The 20,804-nt window shown below is 40.9% G+C and overlaps 2 protein-coding genes across 8 annotated transcripts in view; both read left to right on the top strand.

Moving 5' to 3' along the window:
* The window catches only part of zmiz1a (zinc finger, MIZ-type containing 1a), a 124,796-nt gene extending 109,382 nt beyond the window's left edge, over positions 1–15,414 (top strand). For 6 of the 7 annotated variants that reach the window (XM_008429481.2, XM_008429482.2, XM_008429478.2 and 3 more), the window contains 18 exons: positions 3,987–4,122; positions 4,824–4,938; positions 5,059–5,279; positions 5,867–6,068; positions 6,160–6,441; positions 6,531–6,707; positions 6,822–6,890; positions 7,003–7,168; positions 7,287–7,428; positions 8,064–8,274; positions 8,387–8,492; positions 8,606–8,766; positions 8,847–8,914; positions 9,010–9,078; positions 9,164–9,450; positions 10,014–10,228; positions 11,017–11,310; positions 11,516–15,414. In XM_008429481.2, coding sequence (XP_008427703.1) covers positions 3,987–4,122; positions 4,824–4,938; positions 5,059–5,279; positions 5,867–6,068; positions 6,160–6,441; positions 6,531–6,707; positions 6,822–6,890; positions 7,003–7,168; positions 7,287–7,428; positions 8,064–8,274; positions 8,387–8,492; positions 8,606–8,766; positions 8,847–8,914; positions 9,010–9,078; positions 9,164–9,450; positions 10,014–10,228; positions 11,017–11,310; positions 11,516–11,623 — 3,029 coding nt within the window. In that variant the 3' untranslated portion in view covers positions 11,624–15,414. The remainder of the gene's footprint in view (positions 1–3,986; positions 4,123–4,823; positions 4,939–5,058; positions 5,280–5,866; positions 6,069–6,159; positions 6,442–6,530; positions 6,708–6,821; positions 6,891–7,002; positions 7,169–7,286; positions 7,429–8,063; positions 8,275–8,386; positions 8,493–8,605; positions 8,767–8,846; positions 8,915–9,009; positions 9,079–9,163; positions 9,451–10,013; positions 10,229–11,016; positions 11,311–11,515) is intronic. The other variant, XM_008429483.2, reaches the window with a different exon arrangement.
* Positions 15,415–17,003: 1,589 nt separating this feature from the next.
* Positions 17,004–20,254, top strand: ppifa (peptidylprolyl isomerase Fa). The gene is made up of 6 exons (XM_008429476.2): positions 17,004–17,283; positions 17,379–17,409; positions 17,488–17,576; positions 17,682–17,778; positions 19,625–19,700; positions 19,786–20,254. The coding sequence occupies exons 1-6, from the start codon at positions 17,140–17,142 to the stop codon at positions 19,919–19,921; spliced, it is 573 nt and encodes a 190-aa protein (XP_008427698.1). The 5' UTR covers positions 17,004–17,139; the 3' UTR covers positions 19,922–20,254.
* Positions 20,255–20,804: the final 550 nt, after the last annotated feature.

The following is a 20,804-nucleotide window of genomic DNA, read 5'->3' as shown; positions in this document are numbered from 1 at the left end:
GAAGCACAGAGATACACATAAAGATAAGCAATAATAATAATAAAAAGATTGTACAGTAAGGTCAAATATACAACCAGAAACACTATGCAGTTATGAGAAATGGCTTATGCAGATTGTAAGAAATGTATTATTCATAACCGTTACGGCTTATTGATCTTGTCTGTGGCAGAATTCATTTCAAAGCACAAAAAAGCTAGTTGTTGTTTTTCACGAGCTTTCGAGTTTATGTTTCATGATACACATGATACACTAAATACAAATTGGATATAATTCTAGCAACGGCTAACATTGCAACCAACAACAAACGTGACCTACAATACTGTCAATGGAAATGTGATTGTATGTTTCAAATGTTACTTAAACTCAAGTTGTTTTGTTGACTAAAAGTCCAGCTGTTATCTCAAGCCAAGCACGCTACTTTAAGTACTGTAAAAATAAACACTAAACAAAGAAAGGGACATGTGTTGTTTACAACTCTACAGCTGAAATTTCTTATGTGAGCTAGTTTCTCTTTCTTTACCAGAGTTATGACACTTATGAACAAACTGAATCTATTGATCTGCTTTATATGCACACAGTAGCTCCTTCTTTGCTGCTCTGCTAAGTGAGACAGAGAACAGGCACAAGGGGGGGAGCACAGCAGAATACGCATGTCATACTTATTTAATATGAATGTATTACGGCGTCCTCTTGTACCTTATCTGGACCAGGAGAAGTCGCTTTATTTCAAGTGAGTGACTGGCATCTCAAAAAGACACAGCGATGACTTTGAAATGTCGTCCACCATTTTAAAAAAAAAGTGAAATCAGATTAGGTCATTTTATGCAAAACGGTGGTCTCTTTAACAGAATGAACCCACACATCCTTTTGTTTAATTGATTGGTGGAAATTGCTCAATGTCTAACTCCACCATTTGGGTTAAAAGAATAACCTAAAATTGATTGATTGATTCATTTTATTTTTTCATTCATGTAATTAAAAAAATAATAATTCTGGAGTCTGTCGTTTTCTCCAGTGAAGCTCCATATGAGTGTGGTTGTGGGGGGGGAGTCTTTAACAGAAAGCCAGTGAGCAGTTAACCTTGACTCATCTTCATCAGGCTGCTGTTAGCGTCTTCATTATAAAGTATGCAATTAAACTGTAAAGACTTCAGTGTAAATGAAATCGGAATAAGTGAAAAGATGAAAGAGAGGCGTAATTAGGCGGAGACCTTGGCTTTTTCATTCCCGTTTTTGTTGGCTGATTGTCTCCGCTCTTGGCATCAGATGCTTTGTCTTTTCTGCCGACAACATTAACAAACTTTTTAATGAGGAAGATTTCAGAAAGACGACTTCATACTGGTGGTATTTAGTAAATAAAAGAGACGAACTGTAAAGAGGTGGTAACATAGTCCCAGACTTTGATGGTGTTTTCAAGGGGGGTTTGTCACAAACAAAAGGAATGTGAGGTCAGATAAAGGTCACACAAATAAACTCGGTGGAATATTCCACAATGTCCAGACCCAACATTCCTGTGATTGACTGCAGGCGGCTTCTGCAATTTGCTTCTATTCTGATTTGGCTAACACTTTTCAGTCCTCTCCATCTGTATTTTAAAGGGATTTTGCCACTCGTTCTCAGAGTTTGGTTTCTGAATGGTGGGTTGCTAGTTAAAGAGACAGTTGCACTGTGTGGAGGTGGTGATTTAGTGTGGAGATAAGCTCATTTTAATGGCAGGGTGGAATAATTCCACTCTAACAAGGAGGCTTGGCTCTCTCCATCCTACAGAAGGAATCACTGCTGCTTCTCTTCTTTGCACTTTATTCTTTCTATTTTTATATTGAGAGTAAGCAGTCGGTTGTCCGACAAACCATTTATTTTTCAGGAAAATCTTTATATGTAAAAAGTTAAAGAATTAATGAGTTTTGTTTATTTCATAGCATTTTGTCTGAGGAGATAAAAATTAAACTTAAATGGACCACAAAGACAGATTTAAAAAGGTATTTAAAAAAAGTTAAATTAGGACGAATGCCTAAGGAAGAAATGTCTTGCTTTCTTGCTGAGGCAGTCTGATTACACCTGGGAGATCTGAGAAGATGCTTCTTGGCGTAGAGTGGCAGTGCTGAACACAGGAAGTGAAGGACAGTGGAGATATCACTTTTTCTTACTTCCTACATTGATCTTATCTGTAACCCCAGTCGCTCTGTCTCTCTCTTCGGCTCTCGCGCCACATTTCTGCCTCTCGCTTAGAGAGAGAGAGAGAGCCAGGAGGTCCCTTTTGTATTGCAGATTGATTTCACACTGCAGGTAGATATGATGGCATAGAGAAAATATAAAAGCGGCAGATAATCCGAGTCGGTTGTGCTGCATTAGGCTGCCCTCTGGAGGCTTTGGAAGCAAGCATGCATTTTTAGTGCAGCATTGACACGGCAGACCAGCTCACAGCCAGGCTTCTGTGATTCTATTTTAAAATAGAATACACAATAAAGCCTTTATTTACCCAGGAAGCAGCTGATGAGAGAATCCCTTCCAATTAAGAGCATAAAACGTAAAATGAAGCAGTTTCATTGGGGGAGAAAAAAAAAATCATGAAAGATAAAAGGAGGTTAATAAAAAAAGAAACACTGCAATTATATAAGTTTATAGAAATATTAGAATCCAAACAACCTAAAATGCAATGAAATTACTTACTAATAAAAGGCCAATTGAAACAGTTGCTTGTTTCTTTCACTTTACAGAGATCTTCAAAAACAACATGTCTTAAAGGGAGCGTCCAGATTTTTAGCACTTAAATAAATCTTTTTTGTGTATTTTGAGTATGGTGCTGTGTAGATATCTTATGCTTTCATGTTACATTTTAATAGTTTTTATTGAAATTTGTTTTCCTGCATTGTAGGTAGTTGGTATGGATGAAGACGTTGTAAATACAGTAATAACAAAACTGCTATGCATTCATTTGAGTGCATGGTTCTGCAGGTTTGTCGTCTTCATTCCCCTGCTCTGGGCCAGAATCCGATTCCAGCATGTAACGTTGGATGGTCAAGTTTTCTGTTGTTGACATCTTTAATCAACTTGGGAATAAAACGTTTCGCTGCTGATAGATAATTGTATCGCTGCTATCGAACAAACTGGGTGGAGTGGAACGCTCTGCGACATGAAGTAGGCGGGGCTTGAAATGCCTCTTTCACATTTAAAAAGGTAAAACGAGTTGCTCTAAAACTTGCAGATCTCCTTTATGTAATGATTCTGTACGTAAAGGAGAAGCATTGCAGTTCTCCTTCATATATAAACCGCAAGTGAATGATTTATATGTGAAAATGAAGGATTTAAAAGCACAACATGTCCATGTTAAAATTTAAAAGCTTTTGGAATTTCAAAAATGTGGAGCAAAAGAAAAAGCTGTTTTTCCAAACTTTATTTTTATGCTTGGTTAAAAAAAAATACCAAGAACATGACCAATTTAAAACCACGCGAATACGCAATACATGCAGCAATATTCTAACCCGGAAAGAAGAGAGTTGAACAAGTTTTTTGTTGTGGATGCAAATGGGTAAAAAAAAACACATTTTCATACAATATTTTTAAAAAACCCATATATTCTCATTAATTTTAACAAATCATCTTTGTTAGGTTTAAAGAATAATTTTTATTTATCTAGATTGCTAAGATTTATATGAAGTGAGCTTTACTGTGTTTACGTGATCTTTTGTGACAGTAGACCTGTCTCAGCATAAAAAAAATCAGCTGAATTTATTAGTCTCTGAGTTGAGAACCTGTTAGAACAAAGATTAGTTTCAGGAGTGGCTCTACACCAGACCCTTCACAAATGACCAAATTACAGAATTAAAACAATGGGAACAAATAGAGCTTTGTGCAGTGTTGGAATTGGGAACTAAAGTTGATTCCTGCAGTAAACGTTAAATATAATAATCAGAGCTGCTGTCTTGTTCCGTAAACATGCAGAGTTGACTAACGTGTTTGTATCATATGTGTGTTCTTTTCACGCAGCTCTGCTGTCGTCGTGGTGTGAGGAGCTGGGCCGTCTCCTCTTGCTGCGTCATCAGAAGAACAGGCAGAACGAACCACAGGGAAAAGTTCCCATGCAGCCCAGCATGAACAGCATGAAGCCTGGCCTCACACACAGGTCAGTCACATGTGTGAGAATGTGTTTCTGTCAAAAGAACAAAGGAGAATGGCTAATAAAAACAAAAAAGAAGAAAAGAAATTGCCACCAAGACATTCTATCAACTATGAAGTAAAGGAAAAAAGAAAAAAAATCCCGTTGTTCTGCCAAGAGCCAGAATCACTGAGGAAGGAGCAAAAGGGGATTTATTTGGGGTGGAGAGGCAAACCAGCATTGATGTGAAGTAATATTTTTGTGGAACATTGTGTGCTCTTGCTTTTCTTTTCCTCTTAAGAGAAAATCCTGGAATTAGCTAAGAGTGCTGTTTGCCTCCGCCGAGGATCTTTGGGGGAATATTGTGCCTTTTATGAGGAAATATTGAACATGTCGTCCATTCCAAGAACTAGCCTCGGAGAGAAAACAAACTGCTTTCCAAAAACAGCATTTCCCTCCCCTCCGCACAGACCACTTGTCTCTACCCAAGAGGCTGTAGTTTATTTATTAGATGTACCAGACTCTGTCTTATTTGTTTAATTCAAAATTACTTAAATTCCTGCTCACTTCTTCTTATTTATGTAAAGGATTTTGTTCCCCAGCTGTAAGAATTGCTCGTATTTGGTTCCTTTTCTGTGTCTAATGAATGAAAGATTTTTATTCTCCATTCTTTGTATGCTATCTTGCCTCAAAACACCACAATAATAATGTTTTTATCTGTTTTCCAGTGATGGATCATTTCCGTATGACTCTGTCCCCTGGCAACAGAACACCAACCAGCCTCCAGGGTCACTGTCCGTGGTTACAACAGTGTGGGGTGTGACTAATACGTCACAAAGTCAGGTATCCATCCATATCAAAGCAGCCTCTCTGTTTTTTTGCGTCTTATTCTGCAGACTTGAGCTATACATTCACTTTTTTATAAGCATGATTTTTGTGAAACCAGTTAACTTCTGTTTGTAGGTGCTGTGTAATCCTATGGCGAACAGCAACAACCACATGAATCCCGGGGGAAACCACATGGGATCGGGTATATCGGCCAGCGCAGCAGGGCTCAGTTCGCCTCAGTTCAGCGCTCAGCAGCAGCAGTTCCCAAGCAAAGGAGGATCCGGCCAGTCGTACATGCAGCAGGGCATGTACGGCAGGCCCGGCTACCCCGGTGGTCCTGGGGGGTACAGTGGAAGGTGAGACACTCCTCAAGCTAATATTTATTTGGCAGTGGGTCAGAAACCAAGGCTACTATTAGCAGGATATAGTTGTGTTTGTGGTTTGATTGGAAGAGAAAGGTTTGTATGTTTAATTTCACAAACCTTTTATGTCCACTTGCTAAAACAGTGAGGGGCTTTAGTGAGTGGCAAAGGGGCATTTCTAGGGGTGCGCAGATTGATGGCCTCAATTTCCTTTGGGTGATTGACAATGCTTACTTGTGAAACCGATCTTGTCTACTGATCGGTGGACAACATAGCGAGAATAACAGGCGTTAAAACTAAATTTGGCAAAAAAAAAAAAAAAAAACTCAGGTTTTTGCAACTGTTTTCCTGTGCACTGTGTGTCTGCTGGTGGGAGCCCCCCATGTGTAACTAAGCTAAAACTCACTCTGTACTCAGATCGCCATACTGTCATAGAGGGTCAATACAACTGAAGCTGAAGTAGATTGGTAGGGAGCCTGACTAGAGCTGTGAAAAGTGAGGTCAGGTGTTAATACTCAAACAGAAAACTGATTAAACTTTAGTGTAATGATTGATTTTTATTTTTTTTAATTTTTTTTTAGTTACTCTGGAGGCCCCAACGCCCCTCCTGGTGGTATGGGAATGACGACCCACACACGCCCCCCTGGTGACTTCACTCCCCCTGCTGCCGCAGCAGCTGCTGCAGCCGTAGCTGCAGCTGCTGCCACAGCCACGGCCACAGCCACTGCCACTGTGGCGGCTCTGCAGGAAACGCAGAATAAAGAGATGAACCAGTACGGACAGGTACAGAACCCGCCTGAGAACATCCATCCATCTGCCTGCTTGTCACCCAAATAAAGTCTGTTTAACACTTAAGCCTTTTATTACCCGCCAGATGTGCCCGTCGTTCCAGATGGGCCCCGCACCAGCCTACAACAGCCAGTTCATGAACCAGCCGGGCCCCCGAGGGCCTCCTGGAGGTATGAACCCAGCCGCCATGGGCTCAGGCATGAGCAACCCCAACATGAGTGGCCCTCCATTGGGCATGAGCCAGGCTCGAACACCGGGCATGGGGCCTTTTGGAGGTCCCAGTCAGAGGATGCCTCAGCAAGGTTACCCTGGTGGGCCCCGACAAGGCATTCCCATGCAGGGGATGAAGAGGCCGTATCCCGGGGAGGTCAGTGAAACGTTCGAGCAACTGCACCACTTTCAGAATAACGCCACCTGTTGTTTCCAACTTGAATGTCTTTGACTTTAATTACCCAGGGGAGTTACGGGGGTCAGCAGTACGGGCCAAACAGTCAGTTCCAGCCTCAGCAGGGACAGTACCCCTCAAATGCCTCCAGGCCACTGCCTTCCCCCAACTACCCCAGCCAGCGGATGCCAGTGCAGCAGGGTCAAGGACAGTACCCCCCTGGCATGGCCATGAGCCAGTACTACAAGGTCAGCTTTCCCACATCAGCTTTACTCTCCACACTTCCTGCCACAGTCAGCTTCAAACTATTTTGTAGCTGCCTGGGAACTTTAACAATCGTTGGTTTTTATTTACACCCACAGCAAGAACCATTCAATGGTCAGAACACTAGCTTCACTGGAGGCGGATACTCCTATAACCAAGGCAGTGGGGTGTGTTTTAACTTCCTCCTTTCAGACCATTCAATTTCAGCTGTGCCCTGAACAAATTATTTTACTTTGTGTAGTTTTATTTTTATTATTGCACTTTTCCTGTCTGTCGCAGCCCCCCAGGCCTGGTAACTACCCACACTCTCCAGTCCCTGGAAACCCAACTCCTCCCATGACCCCAGGAAGCAGTATTCCTCCTTATCTGTCGCCAAACCAGGACGTGAAGCCCCCCTTTCCACCTGACATGAAACCAAATATGACAGCACTTCCGCCCCCTCCGGGTGAGTTAGGCAGCAAGTCTAAAACAAAGGGGTTCACATATTATGAGTATTTTATTTATTTTTTTTTTTCCCTGCTAGTTTTTTACGTGCGAGGATTAAAGAGTGTTCTCCGTTTTAGGCAACCCAAACGAGGAGCTGCGGCTGACGTTCCCAGTCAGGGACGGGGTGGTGCTGGAACCGTTCCGCCTGGAGCACAACCTGGCTGTCAGTAACCACGTCTTCCATCTGCGACCCTCCGTCCACCAGACACTCATGTGGAGGTGCGTTTAAACCAAGCCGTGTTAGAGAAACTAGTCACGAGCTTAGTGCACTTCACCTATATGCAGAGTGTGTTTCTTCCTACACCTTTTCACATTTTGCTACCTAAAAGTTTCATGCATTGCTGTGGATTTTTTATTTATTTATTTTTTTCTTTGGACTAGCACAATGTAGTGCATAACTGGTAAGCAAAAGAAAAAGGGTGTGCAGTTTTTCAACAGTTTTTACTGAAAAGAAAAGATACTGTATGAAAACTCTATTGCACGTTTATGTTTAACCTTTGACATGACCAAAATTCAGTCCAACTAATTATTGATTAATATTAGATGTGTAAAACAAACACTGCACGTCCCTAAGAACATGCATCCGCCACTTTAAAACATGACAGAGGCAGCCTGGTGCAGTGCTGCTCTTCTACACGAACAGGAAAATGCCTTTTCTGATTTTTATTCTAAGAAAAAAAAAGTTTATCCTGTTTGTTGCACTTCAACTACTTTGTGTCAGTCTGTCACTGCAGTGACATTTATGGTTGTAAACACCAAAAATGTAAAAATAAATAAAAGTTAAATGATTCTTAATGCATTATCAAGTCATCCATACACCATACATAGCTGCCATGTTATTGCTCCTCTTGCAGGTCAGACCTTGAGCTCCAGTTTAAGTGCTACCATCACGAAGACAGACAAATGAACACCAACTGGCCGGCCTCGGTCCAGGTCAGCGTGAACGCCACGCCGCTCACCATCGAGAGAGGCGACAACAAAACCTCCCACAAGCCACTGCACCTGAAGCACGTCTGCCAGCCGGGGAGGAACACCATCCAGATCACGGTCACCGCCTGCTGCTGTGTGAGTGTTCACAGCGAGCACTATCAGATGCATCTCTTTCCATTCAGCAAAACGTCGGTGTGCTCCACAAGAAGAAGCAGGTGGCTAACTCTTGTCTCTTGTTGCGTTTCAGTCCCACCTGTTTGTGCTGCAGCTGGTCCACAGGCCATCTGTGCGCTCCGTCCTCCAGGGACTCCTGAAGAAGAGGCTCCTTCCTGCAGAGCACTGCATCACCAAGAGTATGACTCATTACTGCAGCTTGGATCTCTTTCTGTTCATTCTCTAAAACAGCCGTCAACAATCACCCGCCAACTGTCCGCAAACCAAATTTCCCTCTGAAACTCGTCCGCAGTTAAGAGGAACTTCAGCAGCGTAGCGGCGTCGGCGGGCAACACCACTCTCAACGGAGAGGACGGCGTGGAGCAGACGGCCATCAAAGTGTCGCTAAAATGTCCCATTACCTTTCGACGCATCCAGCTGCCCGCGAGGGGCCACGACTGCAAACACGTGCAGGTTTGTTTTGACCTCGGAGAGCAGATAAAAAAAACAATGACAGAAAGGTTTTTCTAACAGCTGCTTGTCGCCCTCTTCAGTGCTTCGATTTGGAGTCCTACTTGCAGCTCAACTGTGAGAGAGGGACATGGAGGTGTCCTGTGTGCAAGTAGGTGAAAATCTGGTATTTTCTGAAAGTAAAACTTGGAGTTATTGAGAATTACTCTAATAGTTGTTGGGTTTTTTTTTTCCCCCTCCCTTTAGTAAAACAGCATTATTAGAAGGTCTGGAGGTTGACCAGTATATGTGGGGTATTCTTAATGCCATCCAAAAGTAAGTTTCTCTTCTTAAAAGGTTAATTATTCCTCATTTAATCTGTGTGTCTCAAACCAACATGGTCTGCTGTCTCTTCCAACAGTTCAGACTTTGAAGAGGTCACTATAGACCCCACATGTAGCTGGAGGCCAGTTCCCATCAAGTCTGAGCTGCACATCAAGGAGGATCCAGACGGACCGCTGGCCAAGCGCTTTAAGACTATGAGTCCAAGTCAGATGACCATGCCCAACGTGATGGACATGATCGCTCAGCTGGGGCCCGGTCCAGGACACGGACCGGGACCCGGGCAGGGGCCAGGTCCAGGTCCAAGTTCCTACCCCCACCATCCTGGACAGCATCCCAGCGGAAACGGAGATTACCCCGGAGCAGGTACCAAGAAGCAGTCAGGGGGACAAAGGTTTATTCGGAGTGGAAAGAAAATGACTGTTTTCATTTCCACACTTTATTCCGTCATCCATCGTCTGCATGTTGTATACGTCCGTCATGGATCCCTCCGTCTTCTGCTCTGTCACCTGTCTGTCAATCCATCTTCACATTCCTTCCGCTGTTCCTCCCACATCCGTCCATATCAGTGGTAAATTCATAATGATTTTTTTATGTCTGCTTAAAAAAAATGAATCCAAACTGGGTCAGGAACTCTTATCACTTTGAATCTGGAAAAGTATGAAGTTAAAGTCTTAAAAATATAGCAGAACCCTGTATTTGTTTTATTTTTTCCATTTTGTCCTCAGCTGAAACGACAGGTGTGTCTCCTGTGTTTTAAACAAACGAACAGCCAGAAGGAAAAGCCGCTTTAATTTGTTTCTTCTCTGATACTTGTTTCTCTGCAATAATAAAGTAAAAATTGTTACACATTCTGGTTTTTTTAAAGCCCTCAGGCACATGTTCTCTGTTACAAACAAGCTTTTTCTTTTGTTTTTTTCTTCCTGAAGGCAACAGCTACCACAATCAAGGTAGCTTTGACTTCCCTAACGGGAACCCATCCGCTGGCGGTGGCGTTGGAGGAGGAGGAGCAGGAGGAGGAGGAGGAGGAGGCGGTCCTCCCATGAATGATTTCATCCACGGCCCACAGCTCTCCCATCCCCCTGATGGACCCGGTGGTCTTCTACCCCAGGACAAGCCGCTTAGCCACGGCATGAACGATGCAGTGAGTACATCGCTATAACTTGTGACAAAAGAGATTGTTGCACTCGAGTCCTGAAATAAGCAATGCCTCGAAAGAGTAGCTTGACATTTTTGCCATGTTACGACCGAAAACTCATGAGTTAATAGGATTTTATGTACATAATTATGACGTGTTGAGTCACTTTATTAAAGCACATTAGCTGCAAGAACAGCTTAAAGCCATCCCTGCTACTGCTGAAGAAAAGCAGCAAAAACTCATTATTGTGTGACTATTTTCCTGGGGAACTTAAATAAAGCGGAGTGTAGACTTCTGCAGGCCGCACTTTTCAGATTTTGCTGTAAAACAAAATCGTAGAACAATTTTTATCTCATTTTCTTTCTACCTCACAAATATGCACTATTTTGTAGCGGTCATTCTCGTAAAATTCAAGTAAAACTTGCAGTTATAACGTGACAAAATAAGAAATAGAAAAGTGTCAGGGTTATAAATCCTGCTGTCGTATCCTGTAAATCCGTCTTTGTGTCCCATTTTATGAGAAGAAACTGCAGATGTCATGCTAAAATGAAACCAGTCTTGTTATCTGAACAAGGTGCAGCCTGTCCCTGTAAGCCAGCATGTGTGCTCAGTCATGCTCACATGCTCATGCTTCCATCTTAAAGGCCTGCTCCACATTATTCATGCTCATTTAGTCTCCCCTCCTCCTCCCGCCTTAACACGTTATCCTCCTCCTGCTCCTCTGTGTCTTCCGATCTTGTACCTTATCCTTCCTTTTCACTCTCTGGCTTTCTGTTTGCATTTCGCACCTGCAGATGTCCCATTCAGATCAGTCCCATAACTCCATGCAGCCGAGCATGCATGCGTCCCCGCACCCTGGCAGCCAATCAGGGCCGCCCTTGCATCACAGCGGCCAGTCAGGGCAGCCCCTGCATCACAGCGCCCAATCATCACAGCCGCCTCGCCAGTCGCAGCCTCAGCCGCAGCAGCAGCCGCAGCAGCAGCACCCTGGCCAGAACAGCCATCCCCACGGCGACCTGAGCTTTAACCCCTCCTCAGACACGCAGATGGCTCAGGGAGCTCAGGACATGCCCGAACCCTCCCTGGATGTAAGTGAGCCTTGCTCTGGGTGCCGTAAGCTACCTGTTTAACAGCTAACAATGTCTGCTACAGCTGCTCTCATCTCTCTTTGCTGTCTGCTTTGATTACCACAAATCGCTTGTGAAGACAACTGAACTGAAGCTAGATATCGAAGGCGACTTGCCGTCACTGATTTATTTATTTATTTATTTTTTTCCCGCTTTCCCCTCTCAGCTGCTTCCAGAGCTAGCCAACCCGGAAGAGTTACTCTCCTACCTGGACCCCCCCGACCTTCCCTCCAACAGCAACGACGACCTACTCTCCCTTTTCGAGAACAACTAGCCCCTCCTCGCCCTCTTCCTGTGAACACTTGGAGCAGCTACCTGTTTTCACGCACGCGGACTTGCTCGAACTGTTTCCGTGTTGACGACGGGCGTGCGGCGCAGGAGCGCGGCTGTGAAGGAAGCGGGACGTCAACACTCGATCCCTGCACTCCCCTCCCTCCCCCTTTTTACTCAGCTTGTGTAAAGATTCCACACACCAGTTCCACCTCCTCTGGCTCCACCATCCGTAGCCATGTTGGTGGGCACTAAATTGATATAAAAATATTTATATATTATATACACATAAATTATATGTGTATATGAGCATATATATATATACATGTATATATATATGTGACTTTTCAACTGAAAACTGTGCAGCTATAATCATATATGACAACACAGAGGAGACAGACAGAAGCCTTGTGTTGTAGCTTTCTTTTCTTTCATATATATATATATATATAAATATATATATAATTTTCCCCTTGACACAAGAGGAGTCAGAGGGAAAGCCATTGTGTTGTAAAATTGTCTTTTTGAACCCAAACTAAATTTGTTCTTCCAAATCTTCCACACACACAACCCCAGACTTCCCGGTATGTGTGTGTGACAGCTGAGTAACTCTTCTGACTCAGAGCACTGATATCTGTGTCTGCGGAGGAAGTGAGCGCATGTTGTGCAGCGTTGCATGTTTGTCTGTATGCAGGTGCATGTCAATAAATTAGGATATTATTGAAAGGTTAATTTATTACATATCCTTAATTGAATTAAAATAGGGAAGCTCAATTCAATTTATACCATTTATTAGCTTCTGGCTATTATTGACAACACAGGGCAATTTCATTTGCAGCGAATTATAAAATAAAATTTGAATGTGAAACAAAGTCACATGTACCTATGTTTGACCCAGTCCACTTACTAGCATAAAAGTGTAAAAAATAAACAGACCTTTTGTTAAAATTAATGTTAACTATGTTTAAATGTAGTTCTGAAACACCACAAAAGCAGCAAGCTGTGCTAGGATTATCCTACAAGTTCTTTCTTGATTTCTGTTCTTGTTTTTGTGCTGACCAAAGCAAAAGCGTTTATCTCATAAAGAAATGCATAAACATCTCACATTACATGGAAGCATTAAACTCTGAGTAAAATATTTCAAACGTTTTGTGTTAATTTTGATGATCATATCCTACTGGTGAATGAAAACCCAGAATTCAGAATCTTAGAAAATTTGAATGTTACATGAGACTAGAAAAACTTGTTTTTGTAAATGTAGACATTTTATATTTTGGCCTACACAATAATAAGGAAAACTACTGATTTGACACCATCAACAATAAAGGTAAGTGTGATCATAGTACCACTGTACCTGATTGGCCAGGAAACTCACCTCATCAAACGGTGCGCTTCACAGGAAGATGAGAGAGAGAAGAGTTATCAATGCAAATGCAACCTGTGTTTTCTCAGCACCATCATTCTCACAAATGCAGTAATTGATGCAACAAAAAAAACCCCAACAAAGCACTGAGAGCATACCGTACATTACATAAACATATTTTTAATTTATATCATATAATATAATTTTCTCAGACAGTGTTGTGCAGCCTTTCATCAACTGTAAGTCATCATTATCAAAATGAACAGAGATGCATGTGAGAATCACATTAGTTTGTGTACTGAATTTACACAGTGAGTTTCACTTGTAGCTTTACTGAAACAAATCCACTTTTTGATGGTTTTCTGATTCATTGAGATGCACTTGAACACGTCCAGTTTTTTTTTTCCCTTATGAGTTCATGTGAAAGGCAGAGAGCAGGAGGAAAAAAGCAGCAGCCCAAAAGCAGAAGAGCGATCGTGGCATTGTTGTACTCCTCGCCCCCCGTGATGATTTGCCCTTCCTTGTCAAGTTTTGCACCGTTTCCATCACAAGTGCATGTGTGCCAACACACCCCTTGTTGTCTTCGTCCGGCCCAAACGTGCTCAAACGAACGTGTCTTCATTCGTGGGGGTTCATTTTAAATCTCATGGTTTTAATTCCTCCTCGTTGTCCTTGTTCACGTTTGACCGTCACCGCTCATTGTAATTAATCCGATCCGACCTTTTTAAATCGCCGTGTTGTAAAGGAAAACAAACGTGTAGGTGTACTTGATTTCCTTTTGTCATGTTTTTACCTTTGAACGGCATACTTTTAGGTAAAAAAAAAAAAAAACAACCATCGTGCATGATGATCCAGCAGACTTGTCGTGTGTATTATATCCCCTTGTGACTGTACAGTGCTGTACCTAAAACTATTAGTGGTTACGTCATGGTACTGTGTGTCTGTCCAGGCCTGCACATGCTCACACACACATACACAATCCCTGATAACAACCTAATATTGTAAGAAATCTATCCCTATGCACTGTCACTGGCCTTGTACTGAGTGTATTGTGTATTTTAACCTCCAAACCTGTTACAATGCATCAGCAGAAAGAATATTTAAAACTATCCTGCAGGCTATTCTGAGGTATTTTTCTTATTTTTATATTCTATATGTGTGTAAAATCAGATTAGCTTTAACTGAGCTCTGTGTTTCTTTCTACAGGATTGTTAATGCAGCTTCAAGGTCCAAATTTGTCCGGAAAAAAACAAACATTTTCTTTACTGTTGTAACATGCAAACTCGTCCTCTTTATTTAAAGTAAGAATGTGCAAAACGAGACCTGATATCGAGTGTTTTATCTCCACACTTAGCAGAATTTGTGTTTTCGTCATATTTTCTATTGTTTTAAATTATTCTTGTCCAATGTCTCCTTTTTTTGTTTGTCTTTTTACGACCAGTCTGATTTGATTTATGCAGTTATAATACAGTAAAAAAAAAAAAAAAACGATTTGAAGCTTCCCGATTTCAGTTCAGATCACCTTCCAGAATCAAATTTTGTTTTAAGACGATGCACTGCCGCGTTGGGAGATTTTACACCCCCTGCACAGTGTGTGATGATACATATAAGCTCTCACAGAAACATGTCTTGTAAATTTTGCAATCCGATTTGTATTTTCTGATGGCGGATGCTGAAAATGAAGCAGAGGGATCTCAAAGAGAGGATGGCTGATATTGTAAAAAGAACTCAGAGGAGGATTCTCCTTACAGGGGGGATTTTTTTGGGTGGGGATGTAAGGGATATTTGTACATAATGTAAATGACAAAATAGAGACACATTAACAGAAGTGTATTCATTTTTCTCCAGTGGGAGTGTGCATAGTGTATTTAGAATTTGTAAAGCTTGCATCCTCCTGTCAGACGTTGCATTGTTTGATTGCCTCTGTGCAGACCTCTCTAACCACGCCTGTTCAATGTAAGATACTTAATGCCACCTTTCTCACGGGATTCAGGAACAGAAAAAAAAGAGGGTTTTGCTTTGCGTAATGTTAAACCTCTGTGTTTTTCACTCTTACCTGTGTACTTTTTAAAGGTGCTACAAAATTATTAAAGAAGAAAAAAAAAAAAAAAAAAGGAAGCTTTTGAGGTATAACTGAGTCTCGGGTGGCTCCCGAGTGTGGCATCCAAAAATTTACAGTTTGTAGAAACAAAATTTTTGTCAAATTTGTAACTTTTCTGAAATTTGGCAAATGTGCTGTTAAGGTACAATCTGAAGCGATTGGCACAAGTGGCAATTGTCTTATTTGGTTTTTGTACATTCTGTGTACAATCATTTCATATTCTAAACTGGTCAGAAGAACATTGTGATTTTTAGTCTTGCAAATCTGTATGTAGTTAGATGATGTGACATCCTAATATTTATCTAATAAATATGTATTCAGATGAAACACACTGAACTGCTTTATGGGCTTTTATTTTAACATGCTATCTGTACAAACTAAAATATTTACAAAGACTAAAACTATAATCATTTCTTATTAGAATAACATAATTAATGAAATTGAATTTTAGCACATTTAATTGTTGTGAGCAAAAACTCACAAATTAAAAAGAGTACAGAAATATAACAATCCTTATAATATGTATGAGAAATAAAACATTTTTGTCACGTTTTTTTATTTTTATTTAATGAAATAAAACAGAATGAAGGAAAATATGATAGAAAAATTAAAATTTGGAGACATGCTTGAAGAAACATTGAGATCATATTTAAAGACATATTTCAGATTCACTGAAGCAATGCTCTGTTTAAACGTCATAAACAGAAAAATCTTACAATTACCAAATGTCCCGGTGTCTTCATGTTGTATGAATCAATGTTAGCTGGTCATGCCAGGTGAAGCTAACAGGTAGTTCAAGAAGGGCCAACTAGAATTGTATGACTCCTATATTGTCAACAAGTTGTTTTCTTTTTTTCATAAAAAGTTAATGACTATTAACTTTGGAAACAGATGTAGGAGGTAATATGCCATTCATGGTTTTCATATATGATATGAAAACCATTCATATATGGTCATCATACTATACTATGAGTCATTTATACACTTTTTAGACGTCATATTATACTATGACTCATTTTTGCACATTTTCGACATCATTTCAGGACAGAACATGAAAAGCATTAAAAATATTAAATTAATGTCTTCTTGGTTTTACTTGCCCATGTATGTAGAATACAAGACTAAATTTTTTATTTATTTTTTTTTAAACCAAGAGGGGTACACCGAGTCCACAATTAGGTCACAGAAACCAGAATCAGCAAGAGACTATTGCAGCATTTTCCTAAGTGTAGCATTTGAATCGGTGCCTGATTTAAAGTCACTAGTGTGAAAAGCAAATATATATTGTAGTTTAGGTGAAGGCTATTGTTTTACTTTCTCTTTTTGACATGGCCTCACCTTTCTTTTAAGCAGTTCCTCTGAGCGGAAATGCTTTACATGTCCCATTCTCAGACACAGGAAGATCATTGGTGGTGCACCACCTCCTACTTCTATTTCCTGTGTAAATCATCATTGGCTTAAATAACTATCCAATGCAAACATGATGAATGGTTCGCAAAATGGAGTTAGCATAAACTTTAAAGGGGGAGGGGAGAAAGTGGTAAGTTTTTGCCCTTGGCTCCTTCAGGTTAGTTTTAGCTTCCAGGACTAACTGATCTGGATTTATGCTAATTGAAGAAACCAAGAAAAACCTATGTGCTTGGATGGCACACAAAATTTGCACAGCATCGTATATGTTCACTACTTAAAAATGTGTATTTTTCTCTTGAAAATACAAGTTCCTTTATTTTAATGTCAGTTGTAGAATCTTGCCAACATCCAGGGCCAAATAAAGTGTTACAATGTAAAAAAAGCCCTACTCTTTGTTTTTGCACGAATAGCGGAAATCATTAACATTACTGACCTGCTTTGAAGTGAGCTAGAAATAGGCCAACATTTGGAGCAAATAAGAGGTAACAAAATAAAGTTGGTCTTGTCATTTTACTTCCTTCCTCGTGGTGTCGCTGTTTCACTCTGCGGCAGGTCTGCCTCCTTTTTGTGACGTCACATGTAAACAGCACTAGCACCCACAACCATAGAAGCAGCTGGTAGTTCCTCTGCATTGTTTTCAGTGAGTATGTTACAAATTAAAAACCGCCTGCGGTACGGCCCGCTGGGTCTCGCTGCTGCCAGGCTGGTCTCCTCAGGTCCCGTCAAGAACCCCGTCGTGTTTCTGGACATTGAGGCCGACGGCGAACCTCTTGGAAAAGTAATCATTGAGGTAGCAGCTCCAGTTAGCACACTAGCCTCTCTGACATAGACATCGATTCCACTCTCATAACTCATATTAACGCATTTGTCTGTGTTATCTGGCAGCTGAACGCGGATGTAGTGCCGAAGACTGCAGGTATAATTTTAAATAAACATGCAAAAAAAAAAAAAAATCTATTTGTTATAACTCTAATGCAAATTTAATTGTGAATAGAAAATTTCAGATCCCTGTGCACAGGAGAACATGGCTTTGGATACAGAGGCTGCAGGTTTCACAGGATCATCCCTGACTTCATGTGTCAGGTCAGGTTTTTTTAAAAGAGACAAAATGATGCAAAGTGATGTTTTTTTTTTTGTTTGTTTTTTTAATTGCAGAGCGGTGACCATTCTCTGTGTTTTCTGTCACAGGGAGGAGATATCACCAACAACAATGGCACAGGAGGCAAGTCTATATTTGGAAAAACATTCAAAGATGAGAACTTCAAGTTAAAACACACCCGTCCAGGTATAAGTCAGCACATTTTGCTATCACGTTTTTATTTCACATCATTAATAAACACGGATTAAAAATTTTTTTTTTTAAATCTTGAAGTGGTAAACCACTTTTTTGTGGTTCTCTGCCCATCGGTCGGAAGTACATTGTCTTAACTTATCGTTAATCTTCTAACAAACCCCCTCTGTTCCAGGTTTCTCACGCCTGGGTTTTGGTTTTATGGTCAATATCAACTTTATTTATATAACAACTAAAGAAATAAAAGTGTTAAATTAACTAGTCAATTTCAGAAGACAATAAAATGTAGCTGAGATAAAACAAAAATACAAACAAAGGTGTATATATAAAGTCATGTCACCAATCTATGCTCAAGTTGAAAGACAGGGACCAGAAAAGGCAAGCCGCTTCACAACATAGGAATAGTAACAGAAGAGGTGTGATCAACTATAAAAGGGGTGTAAAACTCCAGGGCTTGATGGATACTGTCCTGCAACTTTTAGATGTTCCAATTGGTCCAACACACCTGAATCATATGACTGAATTAGCTTCTCGGTGCCGTCCAGTTCCCCAGAGTCCTGCTAATGCCATCAGAGACACATCTAAAAGTGGCAGGACAGAAGACATCTGAGACCTATACTGTTAAAAAAAACAACTTAAAGTGTTGTTTTTTATCAGCCCTCAGTGTTCTACATTAAAGTTGGCAACGTAAAAGACCCGACGCAGTCAGACCGTTAGGCACCTTATAAGTTAAAATTAAAATCTTTGGCATTTCCACACTGAATAGGAAGCCAGTGGAGTGAAGCCAACTCTGGAGTTGTACGCCCCCACTCCCAAGTTCCTGTGATAAGTTAAGATGACGCCACATTCTGCACCAGCTGCAGACGATGACTGAGTGATGCCTGTACGCAGAGTTAGATCAGTCCGCATAGTTGTGATAAAGATTTTCTCCAAATTTCTGGGACCCAAACAGAACTTTAACGTGACTAGAAGACTGACTGGGGAAAGTTTGTTTGTTGTGTTGATGTTTAAAAGAACCGTCGAGAATTACACCTAAGGTCCTTCACATGGGAAAGACTATAAGGAGCCTCTAGAATATAGCGTGGCCTCCCATACAAAAAGATTTCAGTTTTGTTTTCAGTGAGACGAACATAACAAAAATTTTTGCCATAATTTAATATTAAAAAATATATATATATAAACACTTTTAAAAAGTAGCTTATTATCAGGTTTATATGTAAACGGTTGTGAATATCACCAGCAAAGCAGTGAAAAGAACAGATTCCCTTCTAAAGATGAAACCAGAAGGCAATACAATAATTAAATACAGCAGACTTGGCTGAGTCAACAGTTAAAAGGCAGTCATCTAGGACTCTTAAACGTCATTTTACTGCTGTGATATTGTTCAAAGTTAGACTGACAGTTCCCATAAATGCAATTATTATTCGGCAATAATATATATATATATATGATGAACTTACTGCTCCTCTCCACTAGATGGCAGTTCTTAAGCTCATGAAGCCATACAAACTTCTGGTCATATAGATTTTGCAATCCTGATGTGAATGACCTACTTTTCAATGAGCCAACATGCACAAATCAAAATAATTTATTTTCTCAGATCAACATTTTTTTTTTTTTTTTTCACATGGAGTTTATTTTTTTCAGGGCTCGTTCTGTTGTGCGATTAGAAATTGCGTAAGTTGTGGGGGAAGAAAAACAGGCCTCTTTTGTTTCCTCACACATTTCTTGACTTTTATCATGTGCTTCAGTGAGGCCTTAATGTCCTCGGATAAGGGGCAAAGTAAAAGAGGTGTTCTGGAGCGCGACAACGCTCCGACTGGTGTTTCGATCTCCGCAGGGACGCTTTCGATGGCGAACTCGGGGCCTCACACGAACGCCTCGCAGTTCTTCATCTGTACAGCGAAAACCGAGTGGTAGGTACTCGCACGTCTTCACAGAATCCCGTGGCATCCAAGTGTGTGTCTTTGCGGGGCTGAGCTGTTGCGTTTCAATTGGCAGGCTGGATGGAAAACACGTGGTCTTCGGGCAGGTGACGGACGGCATGGATGCAGTCATGAAGATGCAGTCCTTTGGTCTGCACGATGGAGGAGTGCTCAAGACAATAGTCATCACTGACTGTGGAGAGATCAAATAAAAAGCACAGGCTACTCTTGAATGCAGTAGTTATGCTCTCTGTGTTTATGATCACTATGATTAGGATTTGTTTAAAAATGATATTTATCTTTAACATTGTATGTGAAATAATCAAGATATTGGTCAAAACAGGAACAATGTGATTCATCTCAAGTGAGGAACATTTAGAAATGTGTACAGACTTTATTGATATAATAATGCAATAAGTACTATTGAGACATATTCCTGTTACTGAGAGTGCTGCTCAGTAAAATACACTAAGAATACACTTTGTACAATCCGACTTATCTATGCAATACGTTTAATAAAATCAGATGGGGTTTTTTTCCACATCCTCTGTGTTTTTGAACCCTGTTTCTATCACAAATGTTTTGCAATTTTCTCTTGGTATGGGGTTTCTGTTGCGTAAGAGTCAAGCTATCTGCGTCTGTTGTTTTGTTTGTGGCGAGGCAGATGTGTCAGTGTGTGAAGGAAGCTTGTTCAGCTACTGAAGGTCTTCTCCTTATGGATACTTTCGATGTAGGTTCTGCTGAAATGTAACCTTCCCAAATATGTCACCTGCGTGGGAACAGTGACTGCATTGGTCCAAAACGTGTGTATGGAATATAGCTTAGCATTATTGTGTGGGGAAGAGGGGACTTCACAGATGTGCAACTAACCCAAGAACCCATGCACCCACGCACACACACGTACACACACACATACACGCACACACACACACACACACACACACACACACACACAGTCACAGCTGGGTTCTGAGATACTGAATGACTCCAGCCTGTAGCTCTCAGCTTTTAAACGCAGCACCCAGATTTGTCAGAGTGAAATACAATTTCCTATTCTTTAGTTATTTTTACTTTTTTTTTCCTCCTCAGCCTCTG

The sequence above is a fragment of the Poecilia reticulata genome, linkage group LG15 (assembly GCF_000633615.1).
Source record: "Poecilia reticulata strain Guanapo linkage group LG15, Guppy_female_1.0+MT, whole genome shotgun sequence".
NCBI classification, from domain to species: domain Eukaryota; kingdom Metazoa; phylum Chordata; class Actinopteri; order Cyprinodontiformes; family Poeciliidae; genus Poecilia; species Poecilia reticulata.
This window is presented reverse-complemented; position numbering and strand designations above follow the sequence as displayed.

Bases quoted from the DNA above. Each gene is read 5' to 3' on its own strand.
- ppifa (XM_008429476.2), top strand. From the start codon at position 17,140: ATGTTACAAATTAAAAACCGCCTGCGGTACGGCCCGCTGGGTCTCGCT. The intron at 17,284-17,378 runs GTAGCAGCTCCA...GTTATCTGGCAG, and splicing joins TTGGAAAAGTAATCATTGAG to CTGAACGCGGATGTAGTGCC. The intron at 17,779-19,624 runs GTATAAGTCAGC...CGATCTCCGCAG, and splicing joins GTTAAAACACACCCGTCCAG to GGACGCTTTCGATGGCGAAC.